The sequence below is a fragment of the Anopheles coluzzii genome, chromosome 2 (genome assembly GCF_943734685.1).
Source record: "Anopheles coluzzii chromosome 2, AcolN3, whole genome shotgun sequence".
Taxonomy (NCBI): domain Eukaryota; kingdom Metazoa; phylum Arthropoda; class Insecta; order Diptera; family Culicidae; genus Anopheles; species Anopheles coluzzii.
In genome coordinates, this window is record NC_064670.1 from 90,231,311 (window position 1) to 90,259,275 (window position 27,965).

Below are 27,965 nucleotides of genomic sequence, written 5' to 3' on the forward strand. Positions count from 1 at the left end.
AATTATGTTCCAACTGTTTGGGACATTTTTTTTTAATGATACCGACATCTGGACCTAAACCAATGATCAACGATGATCGTTTAGTGTTTTGTATTTTGTAAAATTACTTGTGATTGAAATTACAGACCATTATTAGTTAATTTCAAGATACGTGTAACGATTCCCGATCGATTGTTAAGTTTTCGAGTAATTTCCTTCCTTATAGACGTAACTAAATTTGAGTGCTGATTTTGCGTTATGTTTTGGCCCAGCATGGGCTATACAAATTCAGGGTGAACTGAAGAGCAGGTAAAATTGAAATTGCTAAAAAAGACACAAATAATCTAATCTTCTATACCAGGGGTCTCCAAACTACGGCCCGCGGGCCGCATGCGGCCCCCAAGAGCCTTTAATGCGGCCCGTGAGGACAGGGTTAAAGTTAAATTAAATAGCTTTCTTTTCTATCTGATTATTTTTGTTTTACTTCTAAAAGATGAAAACCAATATTCAATAAATGAAAGCTGCAGAAATTTGATATATTTCAATAGTATTTTCTTATTAAAACGAGATTTGAACTTCCGCTCATACTAAAGGTAGCGTCAAAATGGCCCTAAACAAGGTTGATTGTGAAGCAATGCGGTCCACGAGCTGAAAAGTTTGGAGACCCCTGATCTATACGATTTGTACTAAATATTAAATTTGTACTAAATATTAAATTTAAAAGCACTAAATTTAATCAAAAATAACCATTAATTCACAATAGTTTGGCTGAAAAAAGTGATATTCGACTTACGCAAAAATCCGATGTACGCAAATGTCTCCGAAACGCATTATTCGCGTAACTCGGGAAATGACTATATATCTGCGAATTTAGATTAAAATAATAATAACAATAATAATCATAATAGTGATAACTGACAACCAGCACGAAAGAAAAAAAAAACTTGTTAAAGCTGCAATTTCCAAGTAAAATTTTACTATACCGAAATACATTTGAAATGTAAATGTTAATAGGGAAGTTGAATAATAGTTTAAAACAATGCATAAACACTATCACTTAAACTTATTTCCCACCCTGTACGATTGCTGCTTAGCACACACATTTTTGCCTGGTGCGTCAAAACGCTATTGTGCCGTTGGTGGAGCGTTTGAATGAAGCACGGCGGGGAACGTAGGAACGAGTGCCTCCAGCCATTCTTTCACCCTCCTACCATACCTCGACCGCTAACCCCGCCGCTTCCTCCATTGTTCACCCTATCGCGCGTCCTAATCTATCGTTCCATCTCGCTTTCGCCTTGGCTTTGCACTTGTCGTTTCGCATCTCGCGTCGCCGCTGCGTGTCAGAGATGTCACTTGCGCGCTGGGAGCATCTCCTCAACCTCCACCCTTGTCGCCCCCCAACCGCCCTTTCACACAGCTGTGTGTCACCCCTTGTCTGCTCCCTCTCCTCCTATTAGCCGTCTTGGTTGGGTGTCGTTTGCCTGCGTTTAACATTATTTTCGAATGACGTCACTTTCGGTCGCGGACAGCGTGCGCGGATCCAGTGAGCCCCCAGTGAGAAAGGAATGAAGCTAATAAATACATACGCGTACGTCGCGTTGCGCGCTAGTGTGTACCTAACCTACACATAGTTGAGTGCAGCAATAATCAGCAGATGGAATAAAACGATAGAAAAGCGCACTGGAGCGCAGCAGTGAGTGAGTGAGTGAGTGAGTGAGCGCGCGAGTCAGTCCCTCTCCCTCTATCCTTGTGTTGTTGTTGATGTTGCCCGTTGCTACGACGCTGCTGAGTGCGTGTGTGTGTGTGAGAGCGCAGAAAAAAGAAGGGTGGCAGCGATCGCGGGTGCTGTCAACGGCGTTATTCATCATCAAAGTGTGCTCCGGTGGCAGTGGGTGCGTGTGATTGTATGTCATGCTAATATAGTGCGTAACAAGCTGTTGCCGAGGATCTGCTGGATCCACCCAATCGAAGCGGTTGTGTTCGCCCATACCGCCCTCATAGTGTGTTGTTACATCGGTGTGCATTCTTGCGAATTCTGGTGAAAATATGTGGCTATGTGTAAACGATCCGAAAGTGTATTATGACGTCTCTGAGCAGCGACTCGCGCTGCCCCGGCAGCAGCACCAGCAACAGCACCAGCAACAGCTCCAACGGCGGTGATGTTGCAAACAACAACAATCACCTTCCGAAGGATGCGTCCACCTCCCGGGCGGATATTGTCGTGTGTAGAACTAAGATGCGGGATCAGGGCGCGGTAGGGAACGGGCACGTGGCAACCGTCGCGGACGGTCGAGGTGGTGCTAAGCAGGGCGGAAGCATGTGTCATCCAGAGCAGTCCCGAACGATCCATCCCAGAGCGCCGATGGAATCGCAGTCCCAGGGTGACAGGACGGCCACAGCCCATCCGTCATCTTCTGCAGCGAGTCCATCGACGATCGACAGCTGCGATCCGGCACGATATAAAGGATCGTCGCAGCCGGCAGCAGCTTCAACCGCACGCCACCATCGATCGTCGTCGTTGGGCGATCGCGATATGACGGATTCTGCTTCGCCCGGTGCTAGCACGACGACCGTTGGCTCGACCGTCCAGAAGCCGGAAGATCCGTACGCCGAGTTGGAACGAATTCTAGAAAAAGTGCAGGTAAGTTTTACTCTTTACGTACATAGTCATGTTGCAACTTAAACCCTCTCGCGATCATCTATTGCTGTACGACTTAGAGGTTCAGGATTACACTCCACTGAATATTTGTGCTGATATTTGCTTTTCTATGATGAATAGTACTTGGGTTTTCCGTGTCCATGTTTGGCATGTTAGCTGCATAATTTGTTGTTCATGGAAAGTATTGTAACAACTTACATTTAGTTTTTGTCCCAAAACATTGTTATGATATAATTTTTATATGAATGACACTGAGTTTTGAGTATAGTTGAACCCCACATAACGATTTTTTTGGGAGTTGAACTGAAATCAAGATCACGATCGGGGTTAACATTGGGCATATCTTTAATTTGGACTAACGCCTCAGCCAAATGAGTTTCGATATTTAAAAATTGTTTAATACAAAACTATTTCCAGGGGGAGTAGGGTGTGGGCTGTATAATCGTTTATTTGTTAAATTATGATCAATTGGGTCGGTCTGGTGGTAGAGTCGTAAACTAGCACGACTTATAACAATACGCCTGTTACGGGTTCAATCCCCGAATAGACCGTGTCCCCATACGTAGGACTGACTATTCTGCTAATGTAAATCAGTAAGAAACTAAAAGTCAAGCCCACTAGTGATATAGGTAGGCCTTGACCGACAACGGTTGTTGTGCTAAAGAAGAAGAAGAAGAAGTAGATGATGATCAATTGAAAATTAACCAAAAATTGGTTTGTTTACATTCCTTTTCGTTTTGTGTTGAAGAGTTATTCCAATAGGAATGTTTTGTACAGTGCGTAGCGTAATTATACAATCATATTTTTTTAATAGTTAGAAAATGATGTTCCAATGAATTTAATTACGCGTATCAACTCTTAAAGGGTTTTGCAAGTCCCTTTCGAATATAAACATTGTTTTTCACCGTGTGCAAGAAGTGATATTCCTCATCACTCTGATAGTTCATTTACATCATAATCATTTTTAATTCCTTCAGTATGATTTTCAACACTTAATCCGTCAACTGGTGATGCTATCCGACTTCAAACCCCGATGAAAAAACGATGACAGCAGTCTGTTCAAGTGTTGAATATCATGCTGAAGAAATTAAAAATCATTATGATGAAAATGAAATATCAGATCGATGTGGAATAACATTTTGTACGCGGTAAATAACAATGTTTACATTCGAAGCTGACTTGGAAAACCCCGTTTTCCATATGTTTAACCTACCACATGTGTTATTATTATTCTTCAAAGTGGTCGACCTAAAATCGCTACAAACCAAACGACCTTGTATTCACATTTTGCACTGTAGAATATTAACGTATCACAATTCAGATTAGGCGGGTGAAGAGCTACAGGGTTTTCCAAGTCACTTTCGAATGTGCACATATTTTTCAACTGCTGTTTGGTACAAAATGAAATTTCAGTTTTACACATGATTTTCAACACATAACAAAAAACTGTCAAACTCGATCCAGCTTGTGGCGTGTTGAAAATCATGCTGATGAAATTATAAATTATTTTGATGAAAATGAAATGTCAGATTGATGTGGATTAACATCTGGCACGCGGTGAATAACAATGTTTACATTTGAAAGTGACTTGGAAAACCAATACAAAAGGACATTTGAAAGTTACTTTTAAAGGCAATACAAATTTGAGGCTGTACCTGGTCAAAATGCATATGATCGACAAAATATGCAGAGCATACGTTACAAAAAGACTCGGTAAACCCTGGAACTACTCAGTATAACAATTATTTCTACTTGATTACACGTTTTGTTGGTTTTAGAAAATATTAAAAAAATAAAAACGGACTCAATCGAAAGCCCATGGAAACAAAATCAACCGGCATAGGTTATAGCGTGATTGATCGTGGAATCCAGTAGGAAGTCACATCAAATCTGTAATGTTCTGCCAGACCTGCGGTCTCGAGAGTCGCTCATATTGCGCTTCTGATTCAATATACAGCAATCGTCCATGACGTAAGATCGTGCGGCATCCAGCAGAACAGTTTAAAATAATCTGTATGTATTTAATGTCTACGAAAGGAATAAATTACGGCCGTTTTTCAAGCACAGGCAGGAGGCGCAGTCCGTCCAGGACCGTTCGTTCAATTCGTTCCATAAATATTTTGCATCACAACATTCACAAGTGAACGGGGGAGGTGGAGGAGGGTGCCGCGATAAGCATTTGTTCTGCTGGCAAGACGAAGAAAGACCGATGATGCTTGGCGATTGGCATGTCTTTGGCAGATGTGTGTTTGCTTTGTGGAGGATGATTATTGTTCGTCCCAGCGTTTGAGTGATTTGACAGTTAACGCATTCCACAAACTAAAAAAAATGTCATGATTGTAGATCTTGTTTCCCGCACTGCGGAATTAGCCATTCGCCGAGTGCGCCAGATGTGTCCGTGTTTGCATCAGCGGAATTCGGTGCCAGAAGCATATTTTGCAGTAGAGCAGAAATGTGTGAATAGTTCAAATAAATCGTACAAATTCCTTTCTCACACTTCACTTCGCTGTTAGTTAACTTCTGCTTGCTAAAACGGCTGCGCTGCAAATTCGGCTGGTCGGCATATCGGTGCATGTTTTTCTATTAGCTATTCTGCCATTGTTTGACCGCTGATAATTGTTTGCAATCCCCTTTTTGGGCGACGCTTTCATTATCAACCTTTGCTTTTAATCAGTGCCATCCACGGGAGGGGTTTTACAATACACTGGTTTTGCAATAGCGTGTTGGTTTGGCCACACCGAGCAGCTTTATCTTAAAGTCGCGACATCGCTCGATTTTGTGCAGCTTAAACAAACACACTTCATGCGCCGCGGGTAGGTTGAAGCACACACAGCCCAGCACAATCGGGACAACGTTTCGCAGTTTGCTTGACTTGCCGAGCAATTACAATACCGGTACTGTATTAATACATTTAAAGGCAAGAATGTTGTAATTACTTTTTAATCGCCCCTTCGCACTGTTATCGATGAAGTGTGTCCGTTTGCCTTAGCAGCTTCAACACCAGCACAGGCACGATGGATAGTGAGAAAGGCAGTCATCCTGCATTCATTCATGAGTCACATGCGGGCGTGCAGTAGAGTGGCAAGTAAAAAAATTGTGCGAAGTATAACAATAACCAACCGTCTGGTGAGCGATCGGTCGGCTCGATGACAGGCACGATGAACTATTTTGAAGGAAAAAAAGCAACTTTGTTAGAACAGTCAGTTCGCATATATACATTTCCATCATCTAAAGATTGATTACGATGCAGTGTTATAATAAGACTTCTGACGCATAGAAAGGCGCTATACCCTGCAAGACAAGTCGTAGTTTAAATCCTATTTATTTCCAGTTGATTAATACGCTATCACGCTATGGATAAAATAAATCCCCATGGAACCAGTGCATTTTTTTTCATATTCATATTCATATTTATTTGTCTACCTTTTGGTTACACAAATGCTTAAATAATGCTTATTACCTATGTTCCTAACCTAACAAAAATTAACACAAATTATCAAAAATTTGAGAATAATTTTTTTTTTTAGAAAATTAGAATTTAAAATTTAAAAATTAAAAATTAAGGCAGCACGGGATTATGGAGGGTTCTGATGCGGGATCGGAAAGAGGATAAGGGAAGGTTGAAATCAAACATAGAATATACACAGTTAAATCGACGAATTGCACGAAGAAGGGGGTCATTACGGCCCACTGCAGTTCGGCGGGAAGGGATCACTAGGGGAGGGCGGTTTCGAAGAACACGGTTAGGGGCGTAGAAAGGGATAGAAGAAAGAAGGGAAGGAGAATCAATATTACCAAGGAGTAATGCGGCAATAAAGGAGGATTGGGCATGGGAACGGCGGTTTTCCAATAGTTCCAGGCCAAGCTGCCGACACCTGTCCTCGTAAGGAGGTATGGGGGAGGACAATCTACCCAGGATTTTACATATAGCAAACCTGGTGAACGATCGCTGCACCCGCTCGATACGTTCCACGTGGGTTCGAGCTGTAGGGGACCAGACTACTGAGCAGTACTCCAAAATCGATCTGACCAGAGAGCAGAACAGAGTCTTCAGGCACATTGGGTCGGAGAAATCGCACGCAATTTTCTTTAGGAGACCCAATGTTTTCCGCGCCTGATTGACAACTGAGTCAATGTGGTGACTGAAGGTGAGGCCTCTGTCAAGCAAGACACCGAGGTCTTTTACGACACAAACACGATTGACTTGTACAGAATTTAGGACGTACGAGTAAGTGATTGGAGACTGCGAACGACTAAACGAAATGACGTTACACTTATCAGGACATAATGTGAGGGAATTACTAGAACACCAAGACGAAAAACGATCAAGAATATTTTGTAGGGAGATGCAATCTCTAGGAGACGAAACTGGGAGAAAGATTTTGAGGTCGTCTGCGTAGCAGAGGAAACACTCAGGAGGGAGGGTGGTACGGACATCATTAATAAAAATTATGAACAGCAAAGGACTTAGAACACTACCTTGCGGTACGCCTGCATTTCAAAGGGACCAGGCAAATTACGTTTTTTTTATGTCCTAAAGAAGTAAAAGAAGTCGAGAATTCATTAGTACTACGGATACATGGTTTGTTACTTCACATATATTGTATCTTAAATTGCATTTTAAAAATTAATGTATAAATCAACTCTCATCAAGCCCGTAAACTCTCATGTATTGTTGTATTGTTTTCTTTTTCTTCTTTGACGCAATAACCGTTGTCCATTAAGGCCTATTTATTCAACTTGTGGCTGGGTAGTCGGTCCTACGTATGGAAACACGATCCATTCGGGTCTTGAACCTATGGTGGGCATGTTGTTGAACATGAGTTCAAGACTGTACCACAAGAGAGGACCTAATTGTTTAGTTACGTAAATTCGCGGAATTTGAACAAATATTGAATTCTCAAAGGCGAATGAATGTTGTAAATATTTTACAGTTGAAGTGAATGCCTTGATCGTTTTTGAATCATTGGTGGTTCCTAAAACCGGAATGAATGAAGCACGAAGGAATATCTATCAATTGTACACAGTTCTTCAAAACAATTTCACACAATACCATGTCTAATTATTGTTGACGTTTATTGGGTCATGTCTCAACGACGTGCTCAATAGTGAGCAGTCCAACAAAAGAGACAGAAAGCTGATCTCACACAATTTCACGGAAATATGCATTAAAATTCATCACATGGATAGGATGACCCTATTGTTAGTGCTTCTAGCACGAACATACTATCGAATCATATCTGACTAAATCACATGTGGATGAAGTTGAATATGTGTACAGTTTCTTTGGGAAATATATTTAAGAGAACTCTCAAATTTGTAAATGTTTTCAACATTTGCTCAAGTTTCTTGAAATCTCGCTGATCAATGTCATCAAAATGCTTACTGAAGGCTGATAAGAAATCTTCTGAGACCTTTATCCAACGATCACCTATCAGGGCCAGAAGGATGGGTTTGCCTTTCCAGTGCGCATCGTGGAGCTATAGAAGGTCATCCTTGACTGAACGAATAGTCGAATCTTTCGTACGATCTTCTGTATGTCAAGCCCGATCTTTGCATACCTCGATCGCGTTCACTTTATGCAATTGTGGCACTCCTATTTGCTCGAAACGTGCCGAGCGAATGAATTGGGGATGTAGAATCGAGAATTTTATGATAATTAGGTCAACTTGATTATTTGATCTGATATGAACAACTGACTTAAAGGTTTTTAAAAACTCCAGTAATTTTGCTTATGATGTTAAAACTGCCAACAACCTGTAGAACGCACTGTATGCAAGGATAGCGACTTTCAAATATGAAGAATATCTTAGAGACATATTCTGCTTTAGAGACAAAATTGCTACTCCAACATTGGTTGTGTTCGAGAGGAAGTAAGGCTTTGAAAGACAATCAAAAAAAACTTTCCCAACAACGAGCTTTGCGAGCTTTACGACGACCTTACTATTGTGCTGTGTGTTACGTTAGTCAGGGTGTAGTGGTGGGATGGCCATGCCATTGGAATGGTCGTAAAGTTTTTAAGACCGACATAGACTAAATAGACAACCAAGGGGTGGATGGCTCAATTTGACGTGACTACTCTAGACGGCATGACTCCATGCATCATAAAGCCTGAGATTAACGTTTGGCAAACGATTTTCAGGGAAACATCATAGAAATTCAATTTATTACGGTTACTTACATGAATTGAAGTTAATGCTTTGTTTGTAAGTAGGCAGCCTCGTTTACCAAAGGTGTGCAAACAAAAATACATAATGCTGTTAACGTTATGTGCATTTATTTTGGAAAAGAACCATTGTTTTTTCCCTTTGTTTTTGTCTTCTTAATATTAGCCCAACGACCGTGAATTATGATGTCTTACTGTATAAATTTACTCGCTCGTCTACAAAGCGTCTTTCGTTTGATGTATACTCTTCTGTTTTTGGACAAAATATAGTAATATAGTTATTTTTTTCTTTGTTTTTTCTCTCTTCTTTGCTTTTGTTTCTCTGTTTATGTTGATTAATTGCTGATCATAATTATATTGTACAAAACAAACTCGCTGGATTGAATATCGTATTGAGAGATTCATGGAAAAACATATATAAATGCATGTCCAACATGTTCAGATCAGTTGTCCTGTGGTACTCAGGAGTAAGCAATTAGGTATGTTTCTATTTCCATTGCCGATTCTGCTTAACTGCCTGCTTGCTCTAGAGGAAGGAGAAGATCCTCGTTCCAGAACAACGCATCCAGATCATTTGCCTGGCCGGTAAAGTCTTGTGCCCTGGCATCTGTCAAACCTTCCGGTACAGCATCGTCCTGCTGATCGTCCGAAAGTGCCTTTGGTGGTAAAAACATCAGCTCTTGCGCCATCGGTACAATCCTTTTGCCACGTGACGAGAAGAACGTATCCTTGTGCTCGTTGGCCAAATTTTCGAGCAAATTTCGGCGCAATCGATTCACAAGCGGCTGGTGAAGGTGCTGTAAGCTTGGCACGGCGAAATTGCTCACTTTATCGTCAAGCGGAACCGTGTCACCACGGGCGGTGTTGGACACCAGCGGTCTTATGTTGCTGCCGGCGTCGTACGCCAGAAGGTACTGCTTTTTGCCCCGGTTCGGAAAGAAGTACTCGTCGGGTGAGCCACCCAGCAGTACGTCAAACTTGCCCTTCTTGATCAGCTCGCCGTTCGTGGGTGCCTTTTTGCCCCGGTTCGGTACGAAGTAGTCACCCTTCTCAAGCATCTGCTCGATGGTGATTTGTCGCTTTTCTGCCGGTATCTCGAAGCTGCCAAAACGGCGACCACGCGCCGGCATGAACACCAATGGAGAGGGAAGGCCCCGGATTTTAGGCTCCATTCGGCGGCGTCTTATCTGGCTGGGCGTGGGGCTGGTAGTGATGGATCCATCGCTCGGCAAAGCTGGTCGAGAAAACTGCAATGCTTCTCTATGTGGGTGTACCAATAAATATGAAAGGAAGAATATTAGTGTACAAGTACAACGGTAGCTTAAACATTGAATAATGATGGTTAAGTTTAAATTGTCAGAATGATTTTAAATGATTGCATTTGGGTCATTTTACATAAACATAAAATATTCTCTCCATATTCCTTCGAAAACTTAACAAAATCCCTTGCGTCGACGAAAACAATTTCAATCTCTCCTGCATTCTTTAAAAGGAAATGCAATGAAAGTTTAAAACTTCTTTTAATGTGACCAACATATTCCTCTTTCCGAGAATCATAAAAATGTAAGAAAATGACAGATGTCCAAATATAATTTCTTCAAAAAATCATGTAGTCATTAACGAAGATTACCACATCTTGATTGAGGCTGTGTCACGTCTGTCTTTATACGATACACGATAGCCAGATGAGAGTGAAACATCTTTTCGATAATGTCCCATTTCGTCATTATCGCCCAGATTAACCCATCACGGAACGAACCGAACCTCAAAAAACCCTCGCACTGTACAGATGATGTGATCGTCTTTCTACGCGCTTACCTCGTCTTACGGTGCCGTTCTTCATCGATCGGTTTCGGGGCGGGCGTGAGCGGCGTGGTGACGGGCATCCACTCCATCGCGGCCGGCGACGAGAACGACCCCGGATGCACCGGTTGATGATGCACGGCGACATACTTTCGCCCGCCTGTTTCGGCTTCATTGGGCGATGCAGATTCACGCGCCACAACGGATAGGGACAACACTCCGCAGCACACGGCCATCACGCCCACGGAAATTCGCGGCCGTTTCAGTGCCATATTCCAGCGAATCGTTAATTGCCAAAAAAGGGTTGCTGGTCGGTGGTTTCGCCGGTGATTGTATTTGGTTCGTGCGGCGGCAAACTTGATTCTCTCGATTCAAACCACTTTCTTGTTGGCTTCGCGACACTTGCCACGACAATATTGCTCCGTAGACACTGTTCCGGGTGATATTCACACCATCAAAATGCACGCACAATGTTCTTCCAAGTGTACTTCGAGGAAATCCAACCCGGAGTATCGGTAGAAAAGATTTAGAAGACGTTTTGGGGTCGGCTTTTCTCGTAGCAGCCAACCACCTGGTGCATCTTTGCCTGCTGTACTGACGATTCTGCAGGACATTGTGGCGTCTTATATAGTTTCTCCATCCCATTGTTCAACAGTCCTAGAATGTGGATGGTAAAAGCGAGAAAAGAAAGTGTGATTCCATTAGTAAAATACCGACTTGGAACGGAAAAAGCAAACGAGATCTTGATGTTTAGGAAGAAAGACATTTAGACTGTGCTATGGCTGTTGTTGTTATTGTTGCTCGTCGTTTTCCGTGTGCTGGCTAGTCCTTTGGGTAAAAACCGTCCCACGGACTGTGTACGGCCATCCTGTAGGATCCTACACACAAACCATGTAATGGGCAGGGCAGCCAGCAGTCAAGGAAGGAAGGTGCCCATGGAGTGTAATCTGTTTTGTCATATTAAATTGTCTTGGGATGCCCAAGTGTGTCGTGCATGAACACCGATTATTTGCTTATTTGCCAATGTCCTTATCATTGTTGCTGCTGTTTTTTTTCTCGTTGCCACTGTGAAGGAATTGGAGTGAAATCGGAACGTCGCAACGTGCTTTACGAATGAGCTATGGGTGAGATTAAACATGTTTTGATTTGTGCCGTTGCGATTAGAGCGAATCTAATTTTGTCAATTTGGTAATCGGAATTGTTAGTTTTTTTAAAGCGAACTTTTTCCTTCTTAACATAAATTTTATTTTTACAGCTCTGAGTACTATGTACAGTTGTGAATTACGCATAATACGTTACATATTAAAAATATGTTGTGTTATGAATGATTTTTTTCTTAATGTAGTATACATCTTTTTATCCTTATATAAGTGTTTATATAAGTTGTTGTAGCTGTCAAAATCAATACATGTTGTGAGCAACAATGTTGTCCGCTACAACGTTAACTTAGGCCCAGGTCTAAGTAATCGGGCACAGTTGCTAATTTAAGCTAAATAATAGTTCTCGAACAGACTGTACTTAAGATCGTTAATCAATAATTATATGTTTGTTGGGACAGCCACATGCTTTAATTTTGTTTTGTGTCACGTAACATGTATTTACTCGCTTATGTTTGTTTAGTATTCGAAACATTCTACACATCGTCTATCATTTCTGTGCGTCTTTCATTTATCGCGCTGTTTGTTGTTTTCCAATTCCAAAATTTTATATTTGGTCTAGGTATATTACGGGGTTAAAACTATAGTTCCGATTCGTTAAGTAACTAGTTTTCCGGTATTTGATTGCAATGTTGTGATTTCATACACAATAACATTTTTTTATGTATGTCTTCAGTGGCAAATATCAGATGAGGCATAATCTGCGTGCCTAGACGTAGTTGTACCGAAGAGTACTCCCGTATTTACTTCTGATGAAATCTTACTCTAGATTGGACTTTTATACACCAACAACTAGGTAGGAGCTTCCAAAATTATTTGTCTTATACAAATGCTATATGATCCTCAATATTATTAATCTTCTTCTTCTTCTTTTGGCTCAACAACCGTTGTCGGTCAAGGCCTGCCTGTATTACTTGTGGAATTTTCTTCCAATGACTTTTGGATTACCCCATATAGGAGAATAGTCAGTCCTACGTATGGCGGCACGGTCTATTTGGGGCTTGACCCCGTGACGGGCATGTTGTCCAGTGGTACGAGTTGACGACTGTACCATGAGACCGGCTTCAACATTACTTATACTGAGGTCAATTAACATTGGATACTTAAGAACTCCTAATGATGATGTCATTATTTTTTTAAAGTTTTCTCTCTGAACTCTTTACATAATTAAAATGATTTTAGAGCTGGAGATCAATGTAAGGCCTAGGATCTGTGAAGAATTGACAGATCCTGAATAGATGTGTAAACTACTTGGTAATTTTAAATTAGTCGACACAATGTAATCCTTTCAAATAAACGTAACTACTAGCCAAAATGGCTTCATGCTCAAATAACAAAATTAAATAATAAAATTGAGTTCCCGTTCCACTAATTTCCTTCATAAGATTGAGATATTATCGCATTAGGCAACCATAATAAAATTTCTGCTGCTGATTGATAGCACATCCACGTGCGGTTGTTGATTATACATTTCTTCTCTGTTCTTTCCTCGTTTAGGCGGAAATATCGGAAATGTTTGAGCAAACCCTGCTGGAGGGCAATGCAGCCCCAGCAGTGGCCAGCAGCAACGACACCGTCCGCGGGACAGGAAGCGACAAAAAGCGGAAAAACGATCTGAAGGTAAGCGAATGATTGGCCGCTTCCGGTGTGATGTGACCCGTGTGGACGAACCACAGGAGAGCCTGCCCCGAGTACGGCTAATGTTTTATGTTTTCTTTATTTCACCGCCACTTCCCTGGGGTGGAAAACGGTCGGTGGGCAGGCTTAAAACAATCGTTTCCGTTGTAAGCGTTGCGCGGTGTATCCTCTTAATGATCGAAGCAAACATTGTCCTCATTCCATTTGTAGGCTAACCGGGACGAAGCCACTGGATACGGGCGGTTAGTAAAGGCTGGTCCACACCTTCAACAGCATCATCATCACCAACAACAGCCACATCAGCAGAACGCTAGTCATCACGTAAAGTATGCAACCATACCGCACGCAAATGTTACCCAGCAGAGCAGTAGTGCCAGTGCCGGTGCGATCAGCTACGGCCGCACCAATCAATCGCTAGCAATCGACGGCTATGCGAAACGGACGCGAAATGCACAGGACCCTCGTTACCGATCGCACGACCGGATGGAAATGGTGAGCTCCTCGACCACTGTGCCGGCGGCGGCTTCAACACTGCCCAAGCCGAGCGTTCGGTCGCAGTCGGCGGGCGAAAACATGTCCTCCAGCGGGTACAGCAGCTACGGTCGGTACACGGAACGGTCGGACAGCTTGTCGGACGATATGAGCCTGCTGGATGTGGGAGCGCCGTCGTGTGACGACAGTCTGGAAGGGGCTGGTGACGACACGACGTCGGACGAGCGGGAAACGATAGTCAGTGGCGGTGTGCGTAAGCGCCTCCAGCAAAAAGACCCATCGGTGCAGGCACAGCGTGGTGCTGGTGCGATCGCACCGAGCAAAGACTTTGGCGGATACTATTGTAACAGCATCGAGCAGCAGCTAGGGGCGAATGACCGAGGGCTCAAGACCAGCACCAACAGCTTGCCGTCCGTGGCCGGAGGACACCGGAATTTAGCGCTACATTTAAAGTTCAAATCGCACCAGAGTGCGATCGACGCGAAGCGGAAACAGTTCTTCCTGACGCTCGACCAGGAACCGTTCCAACCGCTCAAGTCCAATATGGCCGATCTGCCGTCGCCGAGCAGCACGTCGCTGCACAGCGGCCACAACCATTTGATTGCGGAAGAGCTCGGTTCCAAATCGAGTTCCGCACCGGTACTGCTCAAGGATGAGGAGAACGTCCTCACGGTGGCACGGGTAAGAGACATTCACAAAAAAATAAGCTGTTTTGTGCGGCCATGCTTGAATGATAGTTACTATATTCTGCTTCCGGTATTTTTGGCTTGCTATCTTTTACAGGCAAACCTCCGTTATTCGAGGTCACAAAGTGATCGGCATTTGGCGGGTGAGTAGAGGAGATAAGACTATCTTTTTTGCGTCATATGTTGCTTGCATGTCGTCTGGAATTATTCGCTTGTTTAGTTTCATTTACCCATTCAAACTTTCATTGCTGTATTTAAGGCCAATTAAAGGAACGTACTAGTAATGGTTCCATGGAAATAGAAAATATTTATGAGTATGAGTATTTCTAGTGCATTTTGCGAGTATTGCTTGACTCTTTACAATCAAAAGAGATTTAGATGAGTTGAGGTTACTAATTCAACAATTGAGACTTTATTGTATACTCACTTAAATACGTTTATTTTCGATTCAACTCGTGTTGAGCGTGCCACGAAATATATTAGCTGTTAATTGTGTGACGTTACATAGCGTTACATTTTCTATGTAGCCTTGTATTCAAAAGTTTTGAATTGATTCCCCTTGTAATCTTCTGTCTCTCAAATTTATATGGCCCATGAATCTGTTTGATATTTTCTGTGCAACCAGCGGAACATTATGTCATGTTATGGTTTGTTGAAAATTCTATAGGCAGATTGGCCAATTCTGGGGAACGAAGCTGTCTTCGGGAAATTTTGGACGCTTCTGCAAAACATAAGCCGAAAACACAAACAATAAACAATGATCAGAATCCAGGTTCGTCAGTTGTATGATCAACTCCTTACGAAACGTTTTGGCTCGACAATCAAACTTAAGTGAATGCTAGTTCAAGCTTGGCTTAAATTCGAAAATTGTCTGGAATCTGGTTCGTGGAATGCTTTGAATCTAATTTATTTTCCCGGGTAAATTGTTTTGCACGAACAGAGTGTGACCAAATATTCTTGGTTAGGTTGCCGATAAAACCATCTAAACCAAAGATGTGAAACATGCTGGTATCCAAAAAAGTGCAGAGAAACTTTTACAAAATGACAAAAATTATCCGAGAGCGTTTGATGGTTTTTGGTAAACAAAATAAAACTTTTGGCGTAGAATAACGCAAGTTTTAAACACGATAATGAAATAAGTATACAGAGCGTTGACTGACATGAGACCGAATGTAAAATGCGTCTCTTATGTAAATGTAAATAAATTCTAGAAATTTTGTAAACAAACCGGATTCTTAACTAGAGATGAGCACACTGAATAAATGTTCCTATATTTCAAACGTCGCCTTCGCTCGTTTGACGATTGAGCTGAATTCTTTGAGTAATAGTGTGGATTCATCTCAGCATACAGAGTTTGTGTAATTCTGATAGCTGCATGTTCTATTTTTATGACTCAATGTTTTAGAGTATTATTAGTATTAAGTAATACTGATTTCAAAAGAGTTATTCATTAGTTAGCGCAGAGAATAAGCGAGATTAATCCCGAAGTAATAAGTTAATAGTTAGCCAGAGAGTTGATTTGTTGAACCGCAAACGAATAATAAAATAATTTATATTGTGTATTCTTTTTTGTGAATCTTTAAAGAGTGGGTGAAAGATTCAAATCCTTATAATCACTCTTCTACTTTGATTCAAAACACTGAAATAAGGACGTATCTTCAAAGATTCTTGAATTTATAATAGATGAATATGAATCTATAAAGATTCTAATTAATCTATTTAGATTCATTGCTCTTTAGAGATGTACGATTTTCAAGATACAGTCTGTTCCCGAGTTACGCGGTTTCTGCGTTCCCGACGAATCCGCGTAACTCGAATATCCGCGTAAGTCGAATTTCACGTTTTTTGACTAAATACTATTCATTACTCGCAGTTTTTTTATTTAAATTAATACTTTTATACACTTCATCATTTATTTGCTATGATTCGTGCAGAAAATTCTAATATTTCTGGCTTTTAGCGGTTTCAATTTGTTAGCAAAAATGCAATTTATACCGAACTTGATGCAAATTGTACTGATTTGACATTTAATCTGTCAAATTTAGAAAACCGCGTATCTCCGAATCCGCGTAAGTCGAGAACCGTGTAACTCGGGAACAGACTGTATTGCATTGCGCGATCCCATGGTACAATGGTTAATTCGCACGACTTAACAACATGCTCGTCGCGAGCTCAAGCCTCGTATGGACTGTCTCTCTGTAGTAAGGATAACCGATTCGGTTGCGTGATACTTGCCTAGCAGACTCGAAAGCCCTGTAAGGTTGTTAAGTCAAGAAGAAGAACTAGAGTTAGCTCTAGCCTTCTATGAATCTTTGGAGATTTATGAATGCCTAAAGATTCGTGAACCTTTCGAGATGTATGCATCTTTTACAAGATACAGATTCATTGAATCATTTCAATAATTAATTCAGATGTATAAATTTGAATCAGATTTACCCAATACTTGAAAGTACATCCCCAACACAAATAAACTAATCCGTTGCCGCTTAGCTGACCAATTTTCTACCTTTTTTATTAAGTTCTTAACGTGTTATCACTCCACTGTACACTGAACTGGTCTACTTCATTAAACTGGTGAAATTACCAAAAGCTTGGTTCATAAAAGATTTTAAACAAAACCAAGCATCTTGTGGAAGCCTGGAACCATCCTGAAAGACCTACAAGGACAATGATTGATTTCAGATAAATTATTCGAAAAAGAAAAAAGCTAATTACAAGAAGCTTATTGTAGAGTAAGAGTATCAAAAACGTGTTTATTCCATTTGTTGTACACATAAAAACCAAAAGAACAACAGTCAAAATAACACAAAACAACAATAAAAAACTGTAAGAATTGCAAGGAACAACAAGAAATAGTAGAAATCCTTGAACGGACCGAAGAAACTTAATTCGACTCCAACTGCCGTTTGCTGCGTGAACCCTGGGCAATCTATGCTGATAACCTTCCCGTGCGATAATCATACAGTCATGCTACACAACGTTAACGGGGTTCCAACTTTAATGAACCAACCTATTCCGGCGCACAGACGATAATGCGGCAGTTGTTTCCCGCACTGTCCTGCCTCGGATGGGACAGCCAAACAGCATGGGCATGAGATTTGGATTGTTTCCCCGCGCCCCGGCCTGGAATGTGCATAATTAAAAAGCGAACAAGTGGTTGAAAAGCTGAAATGTGTCTGAAACGGCCCGAGCCCGGCATGTGGCAAATTCCAACGCCAAATTCTGCACTCTCTCATCAACATTAAGCTTGTTGCATTTAGAAATGTAGCAAACGAACGAGCAACCAATCGATGCCGGTACAAAGTTTCCGGAAATTAATTGTGGCTCAGAATGACTAGTTACTGTTTTCTCGTTGCCACTGATTGCCCATGATCAAGCAGTTGGTGAAGCTACTATGTATAGTTGTGAAAATGTACGTTATATTCTACGCTCCTATTAGAAGTAGGAAGAAAAAAAGCAATAGACAAACTATTTTAAATCACAATAACATTATTGATCTGTCAAGCCATTGCCGTGGACGTTTTACAACCGTTTATCTATGCAGCATCTTCATTTTACGCATAAAACATTGTGGCGCGTTGGCAAAGTATCTAATATTTGCATGACCTTTATGCTGTGCAAAGGAAGGTGGCGAAGGCAAGCAACGATTTCGGGGCGCAAAAGTGCGTAGCTCGTGGAGCGCGTTGCGTTGTTGATGGTGGTTGGTCTGATTTTGTGGGCTCTGTGTTGTGTTTTATGTATGTACGGGCAAGTTTTACGCACATAGCTGTGTACATAAGGCTGGCTTGCTGCACGGTTCTTGTACACAATCAGAACCAAAAAGGTGTTCCTTCCCTACCCATCCACTCCCTGCCCGGTCCTACGTTTCCCTTTCGATGTTGTGGAAACTGCGGCCAACGTCACAGTAAAACGCTTTGACGAGACACGCTGAGAGTCCTGCGAGAGCAGCTAGCACGCTCTGTGCCTGCGAGAACCTGCGAGCATCCGCTGAAGTTCTCCAGAAATCCTCCGCTACTCCCCCACGGAAAGCACCACACTCTCCACGTGCCCAACAGGGTAGATAGATGTCTCGCGCGTACTCACACAGCTTTCCCTCCATCCATCTCGATATGCTGTTGCTGCTGCGGCTGCGGCTGCTTTCTCCAGCTTCTGGCATGTCGGCACGAGATATCCTTTTGCCTCGGCGTCGCTCATTGTCAGTTGGTCAGTCCCTGCCGTTGGCTGGTGTGACGGTGTGCTGCCGTCCTAGCTGGCCGGAATTAATTGTTGTTTCTTGCTTTTCGCTTGCACTTAGCTTCCACTGGCTTGGCTGTTCTTGTGTTCTAGTGTGTTTAGTGTTTAGTTGCGAATTACTGCTGAGGAAAATTGGAAAAGCGCTCCCGTGCACACAGAGCACGGTGTATGTGTGTGTTGTTTTTGTGTGTTTTAGTGCGTGCACAATTTTGGGCACTCAATTGTCTGGTTCGGTGAGAAGAGGGAACGTTACGAGGCTCGCTGCGAGCGTGATTAAGTGAAGCTTTGGCTGTGTTTTCTTTGCACCAGAATCGCTATTCGTATAATTCGCTTGTGCTGCCAAACGCACAAATAAACAAATTAATCGTACCCTTTTCAATTCCGCACGAGCAAAAAGGTGCGTCTGTTCGCCCGAGGCATTTACGCACCCGCCGCCCTCGCTGTTTTTTTTTTTGCGCGCGCATTAGAAGCAGCGGATCCAGGCCGCGCTCAGGAACACCGCGCAAACGGCACCGCTACGACCACAATAATGCACCGCAGGATGTCCAGCATTCGGGAGTACAAGTTTTTCCGCAGCTTTTCCGCCAAGATCGAGAACTGGCACATACGCAAGGCGGAATCGCTGTGGAAGAAGATGCGGGAAAGGAAAATTGCAGGTAATACATACATGGAAGGTGGGAGATGGGTGGCGGGAGGGGTTTAAAAGAATGATAGAGTGTGCATACACGCACACACAAACACACACACACGTGCAGAGACACACAACAATGGGGCACTTTGGATGGCGCGTGGGAGCTCAAAACCGTTGTCGTCCTTCCTGTGGTGGGAGCGAGGACTTGTGATGGGGTTAGGAAAACGAGCGCCTGAGGAGGGAGAAGGGGAATGAAGGATGATTGTGTGGCCATCCCCGGGGCAGACACGGAACGACGCACGGCTGCTCTGTCCTCGGGTGGCGGTGGAAAGTCATCTGTTGCTCTTCATTGAGAGAGCACAGCCCCAACGGTGTGCCGGATACTGTGAACCCCGTTGCATGCTGTCGTTGATGTTGTGTATGTGTGTCGGTGGGAAAACCAGGAGTAGGAGTACACTAGGAAGGCTTTCATCCTCTTTGCCGACGACGGATGGGAACGTAACCAAACGAGACATAAAGTAGCAAGTGGAATTGAATATCAGTTAATTAGAGGGAAAGAGAACGCTACGCAAAAAGAGACCGAAGAGAGAGAAAAAAGAGAGAGAGAGGCATTCTTGCTTGTGCGGGAGTTTGGCCGGAGCATCAGTACACCCTGAAGCAGCGGGGGACGGGGAACGGGAGAAGTCCTTTTTCCCGCCCCTTTCCCGGTCCCACTGGTGGTGTGGCTATTTTTAAATCGTCCTTCGTCCTTGTATATTGATAAATTGATTGATGAATAGGTATGCAAAATTACAGCGAGAGTAGCAGCAAAAAAAGGGTGAAAAACGCCATTGGTTCGTGCTTATAACGTGGCCATCGTTGATGATGGTGGCAAAAATGGGGCCATTTGAATGTGAACGTCACTGCCATAGGCCCAGTGGGATGCTGTGGTGTGGCGGTTTGGATACGGGGCTGCTCCATGGCGACCCATTCTAAGCGCTTTAGCTGCAATGCTGTGCTTGGGCTATCCTGATGCTGTTTGGAATCATTTTCATCCCCCACTGTGGGCGGCATAAAAAGCGCTCTGTGTGCTAAATGGAGGGGAGTTTTTTTAATAGAGAGTTAGTATGGTTTTTTTTTGCTGCCTCAGCTATTGTTCTTGTACATCATAGACAACAAAAGAATAATACACATAAAACACAAAGCAAAACGTACTATGTGTGTGTGTGTTGGTCCCTTTTCGTCGCTGCAGCGTCATACGCGACGGGTGGATTTGTTTGAAGGCGACAGTTTGAACGTTCGATAAACGAACGGGCGTCAGTCCGCCACAGCGCTCCCTGCTGCCTTTATGCTCCGGTCTCGTGATCGAATGACACCTGTTATCTATAGCCTATGGCTGGATGGTAAGGAGAGGGGAGGGGGGGGGGGGATATTCAATAGCAGATGGGAATTTGCTTGATAAGTTTATTGAATTTAGCCCTTGCGATACTGCGTACTGCGCTGATGTTCGCTGGCAGAAGCTCTGGTGCGTTAGTAAACGTTCCCAAATGGGAATGAGTTGCTTCGCTTCATTGTAATTTGTTACTGCGAATGAGACATCTGATGAGCCTATTCTTCCCTTGTACTACTACTGCACCAAGACCCCTGTGATGTATGAATTCCAGAAGATTGATTGCGCGTTTTATTTGATTATGTGCTGTACGCTCATTTATGCAATGTGTTGTTGCAATGTGAACTCGCTCGAAGCTAATGAATTCGCTTGAATTCGTACACACGTACACACGTGCCTGCATTATAAGCATGCGTATCAAATGCGTAAATTTAAAATGTATTCATTTTGACGGGCAGAGGCATATGCTACACTGTTATCGTGCATAAAAATGCGTTCTAGAAATTCCCTTTTTTATATGCTCGTCTTAAAAATTCATTATTAATTTAAATGCGCATGAGGTACAAGGTTGAAGGCAAAGGTATCGATAGGGACTGAAGGGAATATGAGTGTAGCGGAGGACCTGTATCTCCTATGGTACTCAACATCAATTGATCTGGTGTCGTCTGGTTGCGGCTGAACGTTTGCGGAAAGTGTGCATCTCGAACAAAACAGAGTAAATCTTTTGATAGATAAAGTCATCTGAAGAATCGATAGGAATTCATCACCGATTATCGATAGATTGTTTTGCTAAAACAATCTATTTTACTCAAATGTTTTCAAGACATACTTTTTAAGATTGTGTTCCAAGATTCCTAGAGTCTGAATAGCTTGAGAAACATCGTTGTGTGTGTCTTTTGGAACACTCTTTTGAAACTCTGCATATTTTAGACACCCTGAGAGCTTATCAGAACAGTGGGGCCCTTCACGATTCTAGTTAGTTTTTTGTATGAAGTTTGACAGTTGGAGGCTGAAATCATGTACACACTCCATACAAAACCACACAAAAAACTAGCCTGCAATTTTCAGTCTAGATTATTCTAGCCTCAAAACTAGAATTAGATTCGAGTACCTGCTCGAAAACACGGTTTTGTTTACATTTATCCCAAGGTGCATTAAAGAGATCAGGTGATGCACTATAGCAGTTATGTCAAACTGGCGGCCCGCGGGCCGCATGCGATAATGTATGCGGCCTGCGAGAATATTTTGAGAAGTGCTGAAAGCACTGCAAACCAAAAATCTTTAATTTTTAATTTTTAAGAGAAGAACAATCATTGTGTTGCTATATTTTTCTAAATTAACATTAATGTTCCCATAACATCTAACAAACTTATTCTACACAAACGTACAGAACAACCGAGACCCTTAAGAAAATTAAATCGATTATTAAATCGACTCATTCGTTTTATGTTTCGATTAAATTCTGAATATTAGCGTAATTTTGTGCAAACTCGATTCCACATTCTATATGGAAAAACAGATATTCGTCAACTGTCTAGAAACGAAATAGGAATAAAAATAACAAGATACACACACTTGGAAACTTTACAACAACTAGTGATGGATTGTCAAACCAACAGTGTTTCGCTCATTGCCGTCCGAAGCCTATAGAGCCGTCTAGAGTCATTCGGAACCGTTGGAGTCATCGGTTGTCGCACGGAACTAGTCTGCAGCCAGAAATGGCTCCGGTCGGGTAATAGGTTAGCTCACACAGTCCTTTCGTTAATTCGCGAATCAAGTGTCAAAAAAATATTTGCCAATCTTTTTGGGTTCACACACCACGAATCTGCGTCGGATAAGATTATCGTAGTTTAACAAATTATTCATAAACAACGGGTTCTTGTTATAAGAAATTATTAAACCACCAGAACATTTGGGACTTGGAAATTAGCGAAAACTAATGTTTATACACGATTTATTACAATTTTTCTCTTCCCTGTTTTCTTCCCTGTCAAAAAAATGCACAAATATTTAGTGTTATTTATCCAGCGATGGATAGCTCGGATTGCTTATAAAAATTCAGGCAAAACAGGCAGCTAGATTTCCCCTACCTCGGTGAAAAAGTGGGCTTGAGCGATATTTTCTAACAGAACTGCCGTGTGAGAACGCGACAAATGAAAAATATCCTATTTTAATAATAATATTGCATTGCAAGAAATTGCATGTGACTTTAAAAGTATATTAAACATTTTTTTTAATAAAAAAGAACACAATGAAAAATAACATCGCAAATATTTAAATAAGAAACGATTCCAGATTTAAAGCGAGGAGTGCAAAACGTCAATTTGTTTAACAATAATGATTGGAAACAGTATTTTATATAAATATTGAGGTATATTTTTTATTCTCAACTTTGCGGCCCGCGAATCATTGAAAATCTGTACTTGAAATGAGTTTGACACAGCTGCACTATAGAATCAAAGTGTATGTTGTCCAGGTGGTCTAATAGTATGTTTTTTTAAAACCAAATTTGAATATCACTTTTTAAAAGGATTTGTGAAAACTTTTGTTCAAACAAGCTTTCTTGAGGCTTGACGAATACTCAAAACACTCTTAAAATCTTCAATCAGAAGTAGAAGCGATAAGAATCAGCCTTCTAAATTCATACACCTTGGGATAAGCCCACCTGTATATTATACTCACTTGGATAGCTGCTCGAAAACAGCTATACAATGCAAACAGCTGACAGGCTGAAATTTCAGCCTACGAACTTAAAACGGAAAGTTCCCCAGTACCAGTAAACGGAGTTTTTTGATTTTCTTAAGAGAGATTTTCTCAAAACATAAATCAAGTTAATTGAAACGCAAAGTTTCCTGTAGCGAGTGCAAATTAATTATTTGAACAAGTCTATGGTTTGGTTTGCGTTTTTGATGGCTGTAATTGACTTTATGAACTTTATAAACTTCTCTTTGCAGACTCTCATGTAATTATCAATTTTTGGGTGTATATACAAGAAAGGAAACCCAAAAAAACTCAAAAGAAACTTTTTTTGTATGTTTTTGGACAAATAGGGCATCTTCGGCCTCCTATTTCTTCCCAAAATGAAAAGATGGCACCGTTTTGTGGGCTTCCCGCAGCTTTGTGTCAGTCGTCGTGGGTTCGGAATATTTTGTCCGGGAGTTTCTGTTTATAGCTGAGGCCTGGAATAATTTAAAAATAGAAATTGCCATTTATAGCACACATCTTAGAATAATAGTGACTTGATGTTGTTATTTCTAAACCATGCATTGTGAATGGTACAAAAAGGCTTTAAAATACATATAGATGGTTGAAATGTGTGTATTTGCGTACACAAAAATATACTTGCTGCATTGCAAAAGCTTGTCAAGTCATACGAACCGGTCACTACTAAGATATTGCTTACACGAACGTTCCATCAGAGATACTGGCTGGATATCGGCGACTTTAAATTCTTATCACTGTGCTGACAGGGAAAAAACAGGGAGAGAAAGAGTGAGAAGAAAAAAACACACCCACAGTCACGTTGCTATATTTTCGGTTTATTTTGGTTCGAAAAACAGTTGCGCGATCCACCCGTCTGCCCTCGGTCGTGACTGATTAATTCCAGCCTATCGAGAACCCGTGGTCGACTCTGATGTCACCAGCCGGAGTTGGTTCTCGCGCTCAACCGTACTTTGCCGTAGTGTGTCCCCAGCCTCAGTGCGTTGCCTACGCAGAGAACGACAAGTAGATCCCCCCAAACGTTGTGTCTTGTGACCTAACACAAAAAAACCGTTTCTAAGTGTTTCGTGTCCAAGCGATTACCCGGCCGGGATTCGAACCGATTTCGAGCGTGTACCTATTGCAGACATCGAACGGGCAGACAGGATGGAGCAATATGCGTCGAAAAAGTATCCGATAGCAGCGAAAAGCCGCAAATCAAAGCTAAATTTCCTTGCCGGAGTTCAAAGTCACTACGAGAAGAAGCAAAAAGATTCGTCCGGAACCAAGGAACCGAAACTGAACCTGTCCGTACCGGGCACTCCCGTTTGTTCGCGTTATTTGCGCCGACTTTCGCAAGGGTTGGCGAGTGATAACGAAGACCAGAAACCGCCCAGCAATGGTCCCGTGGAAAATGAGCTCATCATCAGCAGCCTTGTGCTGGATAAATTCCTCAAGGATATGCAAACACTGTCGGTAGACGGCGCGGACAGCGCACCGTCCCAGGAGGGGGCAAAGCAAGGGGCGCTCCATGACACGACCGAAGAGTTCTTTAGCAAGTCCGAAGAGCGGAAAGCCTATCATCGGACGTTCTCGGAAGCTGTCGGGGTCGTCGGTGCGTCTCCAGTGATTGAGAAGAATCCGGTGGTGAAAAAATACTTCGAAGAGTCCGCTAGCCAACGGACGTTTCGGAGGGACTTTTCCGAAGCGTACGGTGAGCTGATCGAACCGGAACCTACCGTTGCCTCGGAAAAGAGCTCAAAAAAGAAGAAGACCAAGAAAGCCAGCTCCAAATCAGCCAAGTCCGGTGAAAATCGTCCACCGAAGCTGATCAGCGATTCTTCGGACGATGAGCGATCGGAAGAGGATAGAAGCGAGTTCCTGCAGGAGCTGGAGCAGCTGAAGCAGTCCAAGCAACGGCTGGAGGAAAAGCTACACGCCTACCAGGCCAAGACGGTCCAGGACGCCCCGGTTGCAGCGGAGGTGAAAAGCCCCCAACAGTTCTTCGAAGAGTCGGAACAGGCACGAACCTATCAGCGAACGTTTTCGCAAGCCGTACAAACGTTCCCCGGCGGACCGCGAGAGCCACGTGATCCGGCAGTGGTGCAGTACTTCAACGAGTCCGCCTCGCGTCAAACCTTCCGGCGCGAATTTTCCGAGGTGTACAACGAGTACGAACCGCCGGCGCCAGTGGAGCATCCCAACTTTAAGCCGACCGTACCGGGAACACCCATTAGCTCCCGGCATTTGCACAAATTAAAAAAGGGTGCAGAGCCAGCCACGGGTAGTGCGGAACAGCAGTCATCACCGCCCCCGGCCAGTGGCCAATCGGTGTCCCTGGCGGAGCAGCTGGAAGCGTTCAACAAAGAGCTCGATAACCTGCGGCAGAACAAACCGTCTGTTACGGCGACGACCACCACGACGACAGCCTCCTCCACCGTGGATAGCTTCTGCGTGGACAGCTATCTGGACAGCTCGAGCGAGAAGAAAACATACGCCCGTTCGTTCTCCGAGGCTGCCCGGCCGTTCGTCCAATCGGACGTGAAAAGCCCCACGGTACGGACGTTTTTTGAAGACTCTTCCCGCAAGGGCACACTGCGGCGAGATTTTTCCGAGGCGTACCAGGAAGTCGAGGTGGTGGCACCAGCCTCACCACCGCCCAAGGCGAGGACAGCACCACCGGCAGCTGATGTAACGGCGGCAACAAAGCCAACCGATGCATCATATGACCTGGATCAAGATAACAGACCCATTTCATGCCCCGCCGGCGATGATAACCCATCCAACGAACGGCACCCGCCCGTAGGCACCAGGGGCGGACCCATCTCCATCCCCGGCACACCGATCAGCTCGCGCAAGCTGGCAGCCTTCCGGCGCAGCACCAGCGTGGAACCTGCCGGCAGCCAGACGGTCGAAGCAGCAGCAGCAGCAGCAAAGACACCCGAGGCAACCCTGGGAGGAGGAGGCGGCATGCCGGCATTGGCTCGTGTGCCGCTGACGCCGCAGCTTGATGGTAGGAAAAAATTTAGCACTGAAAAATTTTTTGCAACGAAATTCTTCAAACGGGCGCGTAGTTTCAGTGGCACCCAGCCCGGCGGCCACCGGGATGACAACGAGCCGACGGGACGACGGGCCAACCGACACGCTGCCGTAGGGGATGCGGGTGAGGAGGAACAGGAGCACGGGCGACGTCGCATCGAACCGGAAGGCGGAAGGGAAGCGGGTGTAGCTGCGTCGCCGGTTGTCGAGCTTGACCGAGAGTTCTGGAAGAGATTCGGCGCTCAGAAGGATTAATGGATGAAGACAAAACAAAAAAAATGGAAGCCCCGGGCAGATAAGGAAGAACTGCGGCAAACGCGAATGCACTAGAGAGGAGACAAGTTATTAGAAAAAAGTGTGTGGTTTATCAAAAATGTTTTACACTCGGTAGGATTTCGTATTATTTTCAAAATATTGCTGATTCGCCAACAATTATGTATTATGTATAAAGCTGAATAAAATTATTGAGGAGATGTTACAAATAAATGAAGCATTCCTTCAACCTTTTCGATTTCGGACGGAACGGAACGTTCGTGTTTGTTGTGTAGAAGATATTTACATTTTATAAAAGATTATCGAATCTTTCAAGACTGGCTTTTTTCATCTACATAACAAAGATATCAAAACGCTAAATTAATGTTCTAACCATGAAAACAAATTAATTGTTATAAACGATACTTTTTTCGATAGATGTTGCTGAAGGTTGCATGTGTTTATCTTTTTATTTATTACGATGGTATCAATATAACGCTTTTTTGAGATTTCTAATAATGTTTGCAGTGTAATTACGTACCTAACACTTTGCAATAATGCCTGGATTATGTTTAAAAAAAGAGTTTTTGATGATGATAAAGTTGTTCACGTCATTTTAATGATTCCGGACGAAAAGAAACTACATACTAGAAACAAGAAACAATTGACAATGATAAATGATAAAGAACAATGATAAAGTAAAAACTATACGAAATATAGATAAAAAAGAAATGATTTAATGAGTAAATGAATAAATATTGGCAAGTAAAGATAAGAAAATGAATAATTAAGAGCGAGAAAAGAAATGCATAAAAAACGAATAAAGTATACAGAATTTACCAGGGTTGCTCATAGTTGTCGGACACTTTCTTGACTCTTTTCTATTGGAAGTGAACTTCATGTGTTGTAAATTGGACTCTATGGTACGCTTTGACAGGCTCCTTGAAAATTCTTATTGGATTTGTCCAACAAGGGTGCTATAGAGTCCAATTCCCATTATATTAAGTTTATTTCACGTATGAAAGAGTCAGTGTCCTACAGTGACCTACAGCTATGAGAACAATACATTATAAATAATAAGGTTCGCACGGAACAAGTAATTAATCAATTGAAAGATGAATTAAAAAATTATTTTGAAACATTTAAGAAATATATGTTTTT

At 42.7% G+C, this 27,965-nt stretch overlaps 3 protein-coding genes across 3 annotated transcripts in view; 2 read left to right on the forward strand and 1 right to left on the reverse strand.

The window, feature by feature from the left end:
- Nucleotides 1-1,442: 1,442 nt before the first annotated feature.
- Nucleotides 1,443-27,965, forward strand: part of LOC120948558 (uncharacterized) — a 33,851-nt gene continuing 7,328 nt past the window's right edge. Inside the window, exons 1-4 of the mRNA XM_049607208.1 lie at nucleotides 1,443-2,620; nucleotides 13,262-13,384; nucleotides 13,613-14,575; nucleotides 14,678-14,723. Of these exons, the coding sequence (XP_049463165.1) occupies nucleotides 2,060-2,620; nucleotides 13,262-13,384; nucleotides 13,613-14,575; nucleotides 14,678-14,723 (1,693 nt within the window). The 5' untranslated portion in view covers nucleotides 1,443-2,059. The remainder of the gene's footprint in view (nucleotides 2,621-13,261; nucleotides 13,385-13,612; nucleotides 14,576-14,677; nucleotides 14,724-27,965) is intronic.
- Nucleotides 9,037-11,877, reverse strand: LOC120948562 (uncharacterized). The gene is made up of 2 exons (XM_040365028.2): nucleotides 10,623-11,877; nucleotides 9,037-10,064 (listed from the first exon to the last, which is right to left on the reverse strand). The coding sequence occupies exons 1-2, from the start codon at nucleotides 10,877-10,879 to the stop codon at nucleotides 9,314-9,316; spliced, it is 1,008 nt and encodes a 335-aa protein (XP_040220962.1). The 5' UTR covers nucleotides 10,880-11,877; the 3' UTR covers nucleotides 9,037-9,313.
- LOC120948560 (nucleolar and coiled-body phosphoprotein 1-like) lies at nucleotides 23,143-26,754 on the forward strand. The gene is made up of 2 exons (XM_040365020.2): nucleotides 23,143-26,526; nucleotides 26,588-26,754. The coding sequence occupies exons 1-2, from the start codon at nucleotides 24,681-24,683 to the stop codon at nucleotides 26,665-26,667; spliced, it is 1,926 nt and encodes a 641-aa protein (XP_040220954.2). The 5' UTR covers nucleotides 23,143-24,680; the 3' UTR covers nucleotides 26,668-26,754.

Coding starts and splice junctions, on each gene's coding strand:
- LOC120948560 (XM_040365020.2), top strand. CDS start 24,681: ATGGAGCAATATGCGTCGAAAAAGTATCCGATAGCAGCGAAAAGCCGC. Junction 26,527..26,587: donor GCTGACGCCGCAGCTTGATG/GTAGGAAAAAAT, acceptor ACGGGCGCGTAG/TTTCAGTGGCACCCAGCCCG.
- LOC120948562 (XM_040365028.2), bottom strand. CDS start 10,879: ATGGCACTGAAACGGCCGCGAATTTCCGTGGGCGTGATGGCCGTGTGC. Junction 10,065..10,622: donor GAACGGCACCGTAAGACGAG/GTAAGCGCGTAG, acceptor ACACCCACATAG/AGAAGCATTGCAGTTTTCTC.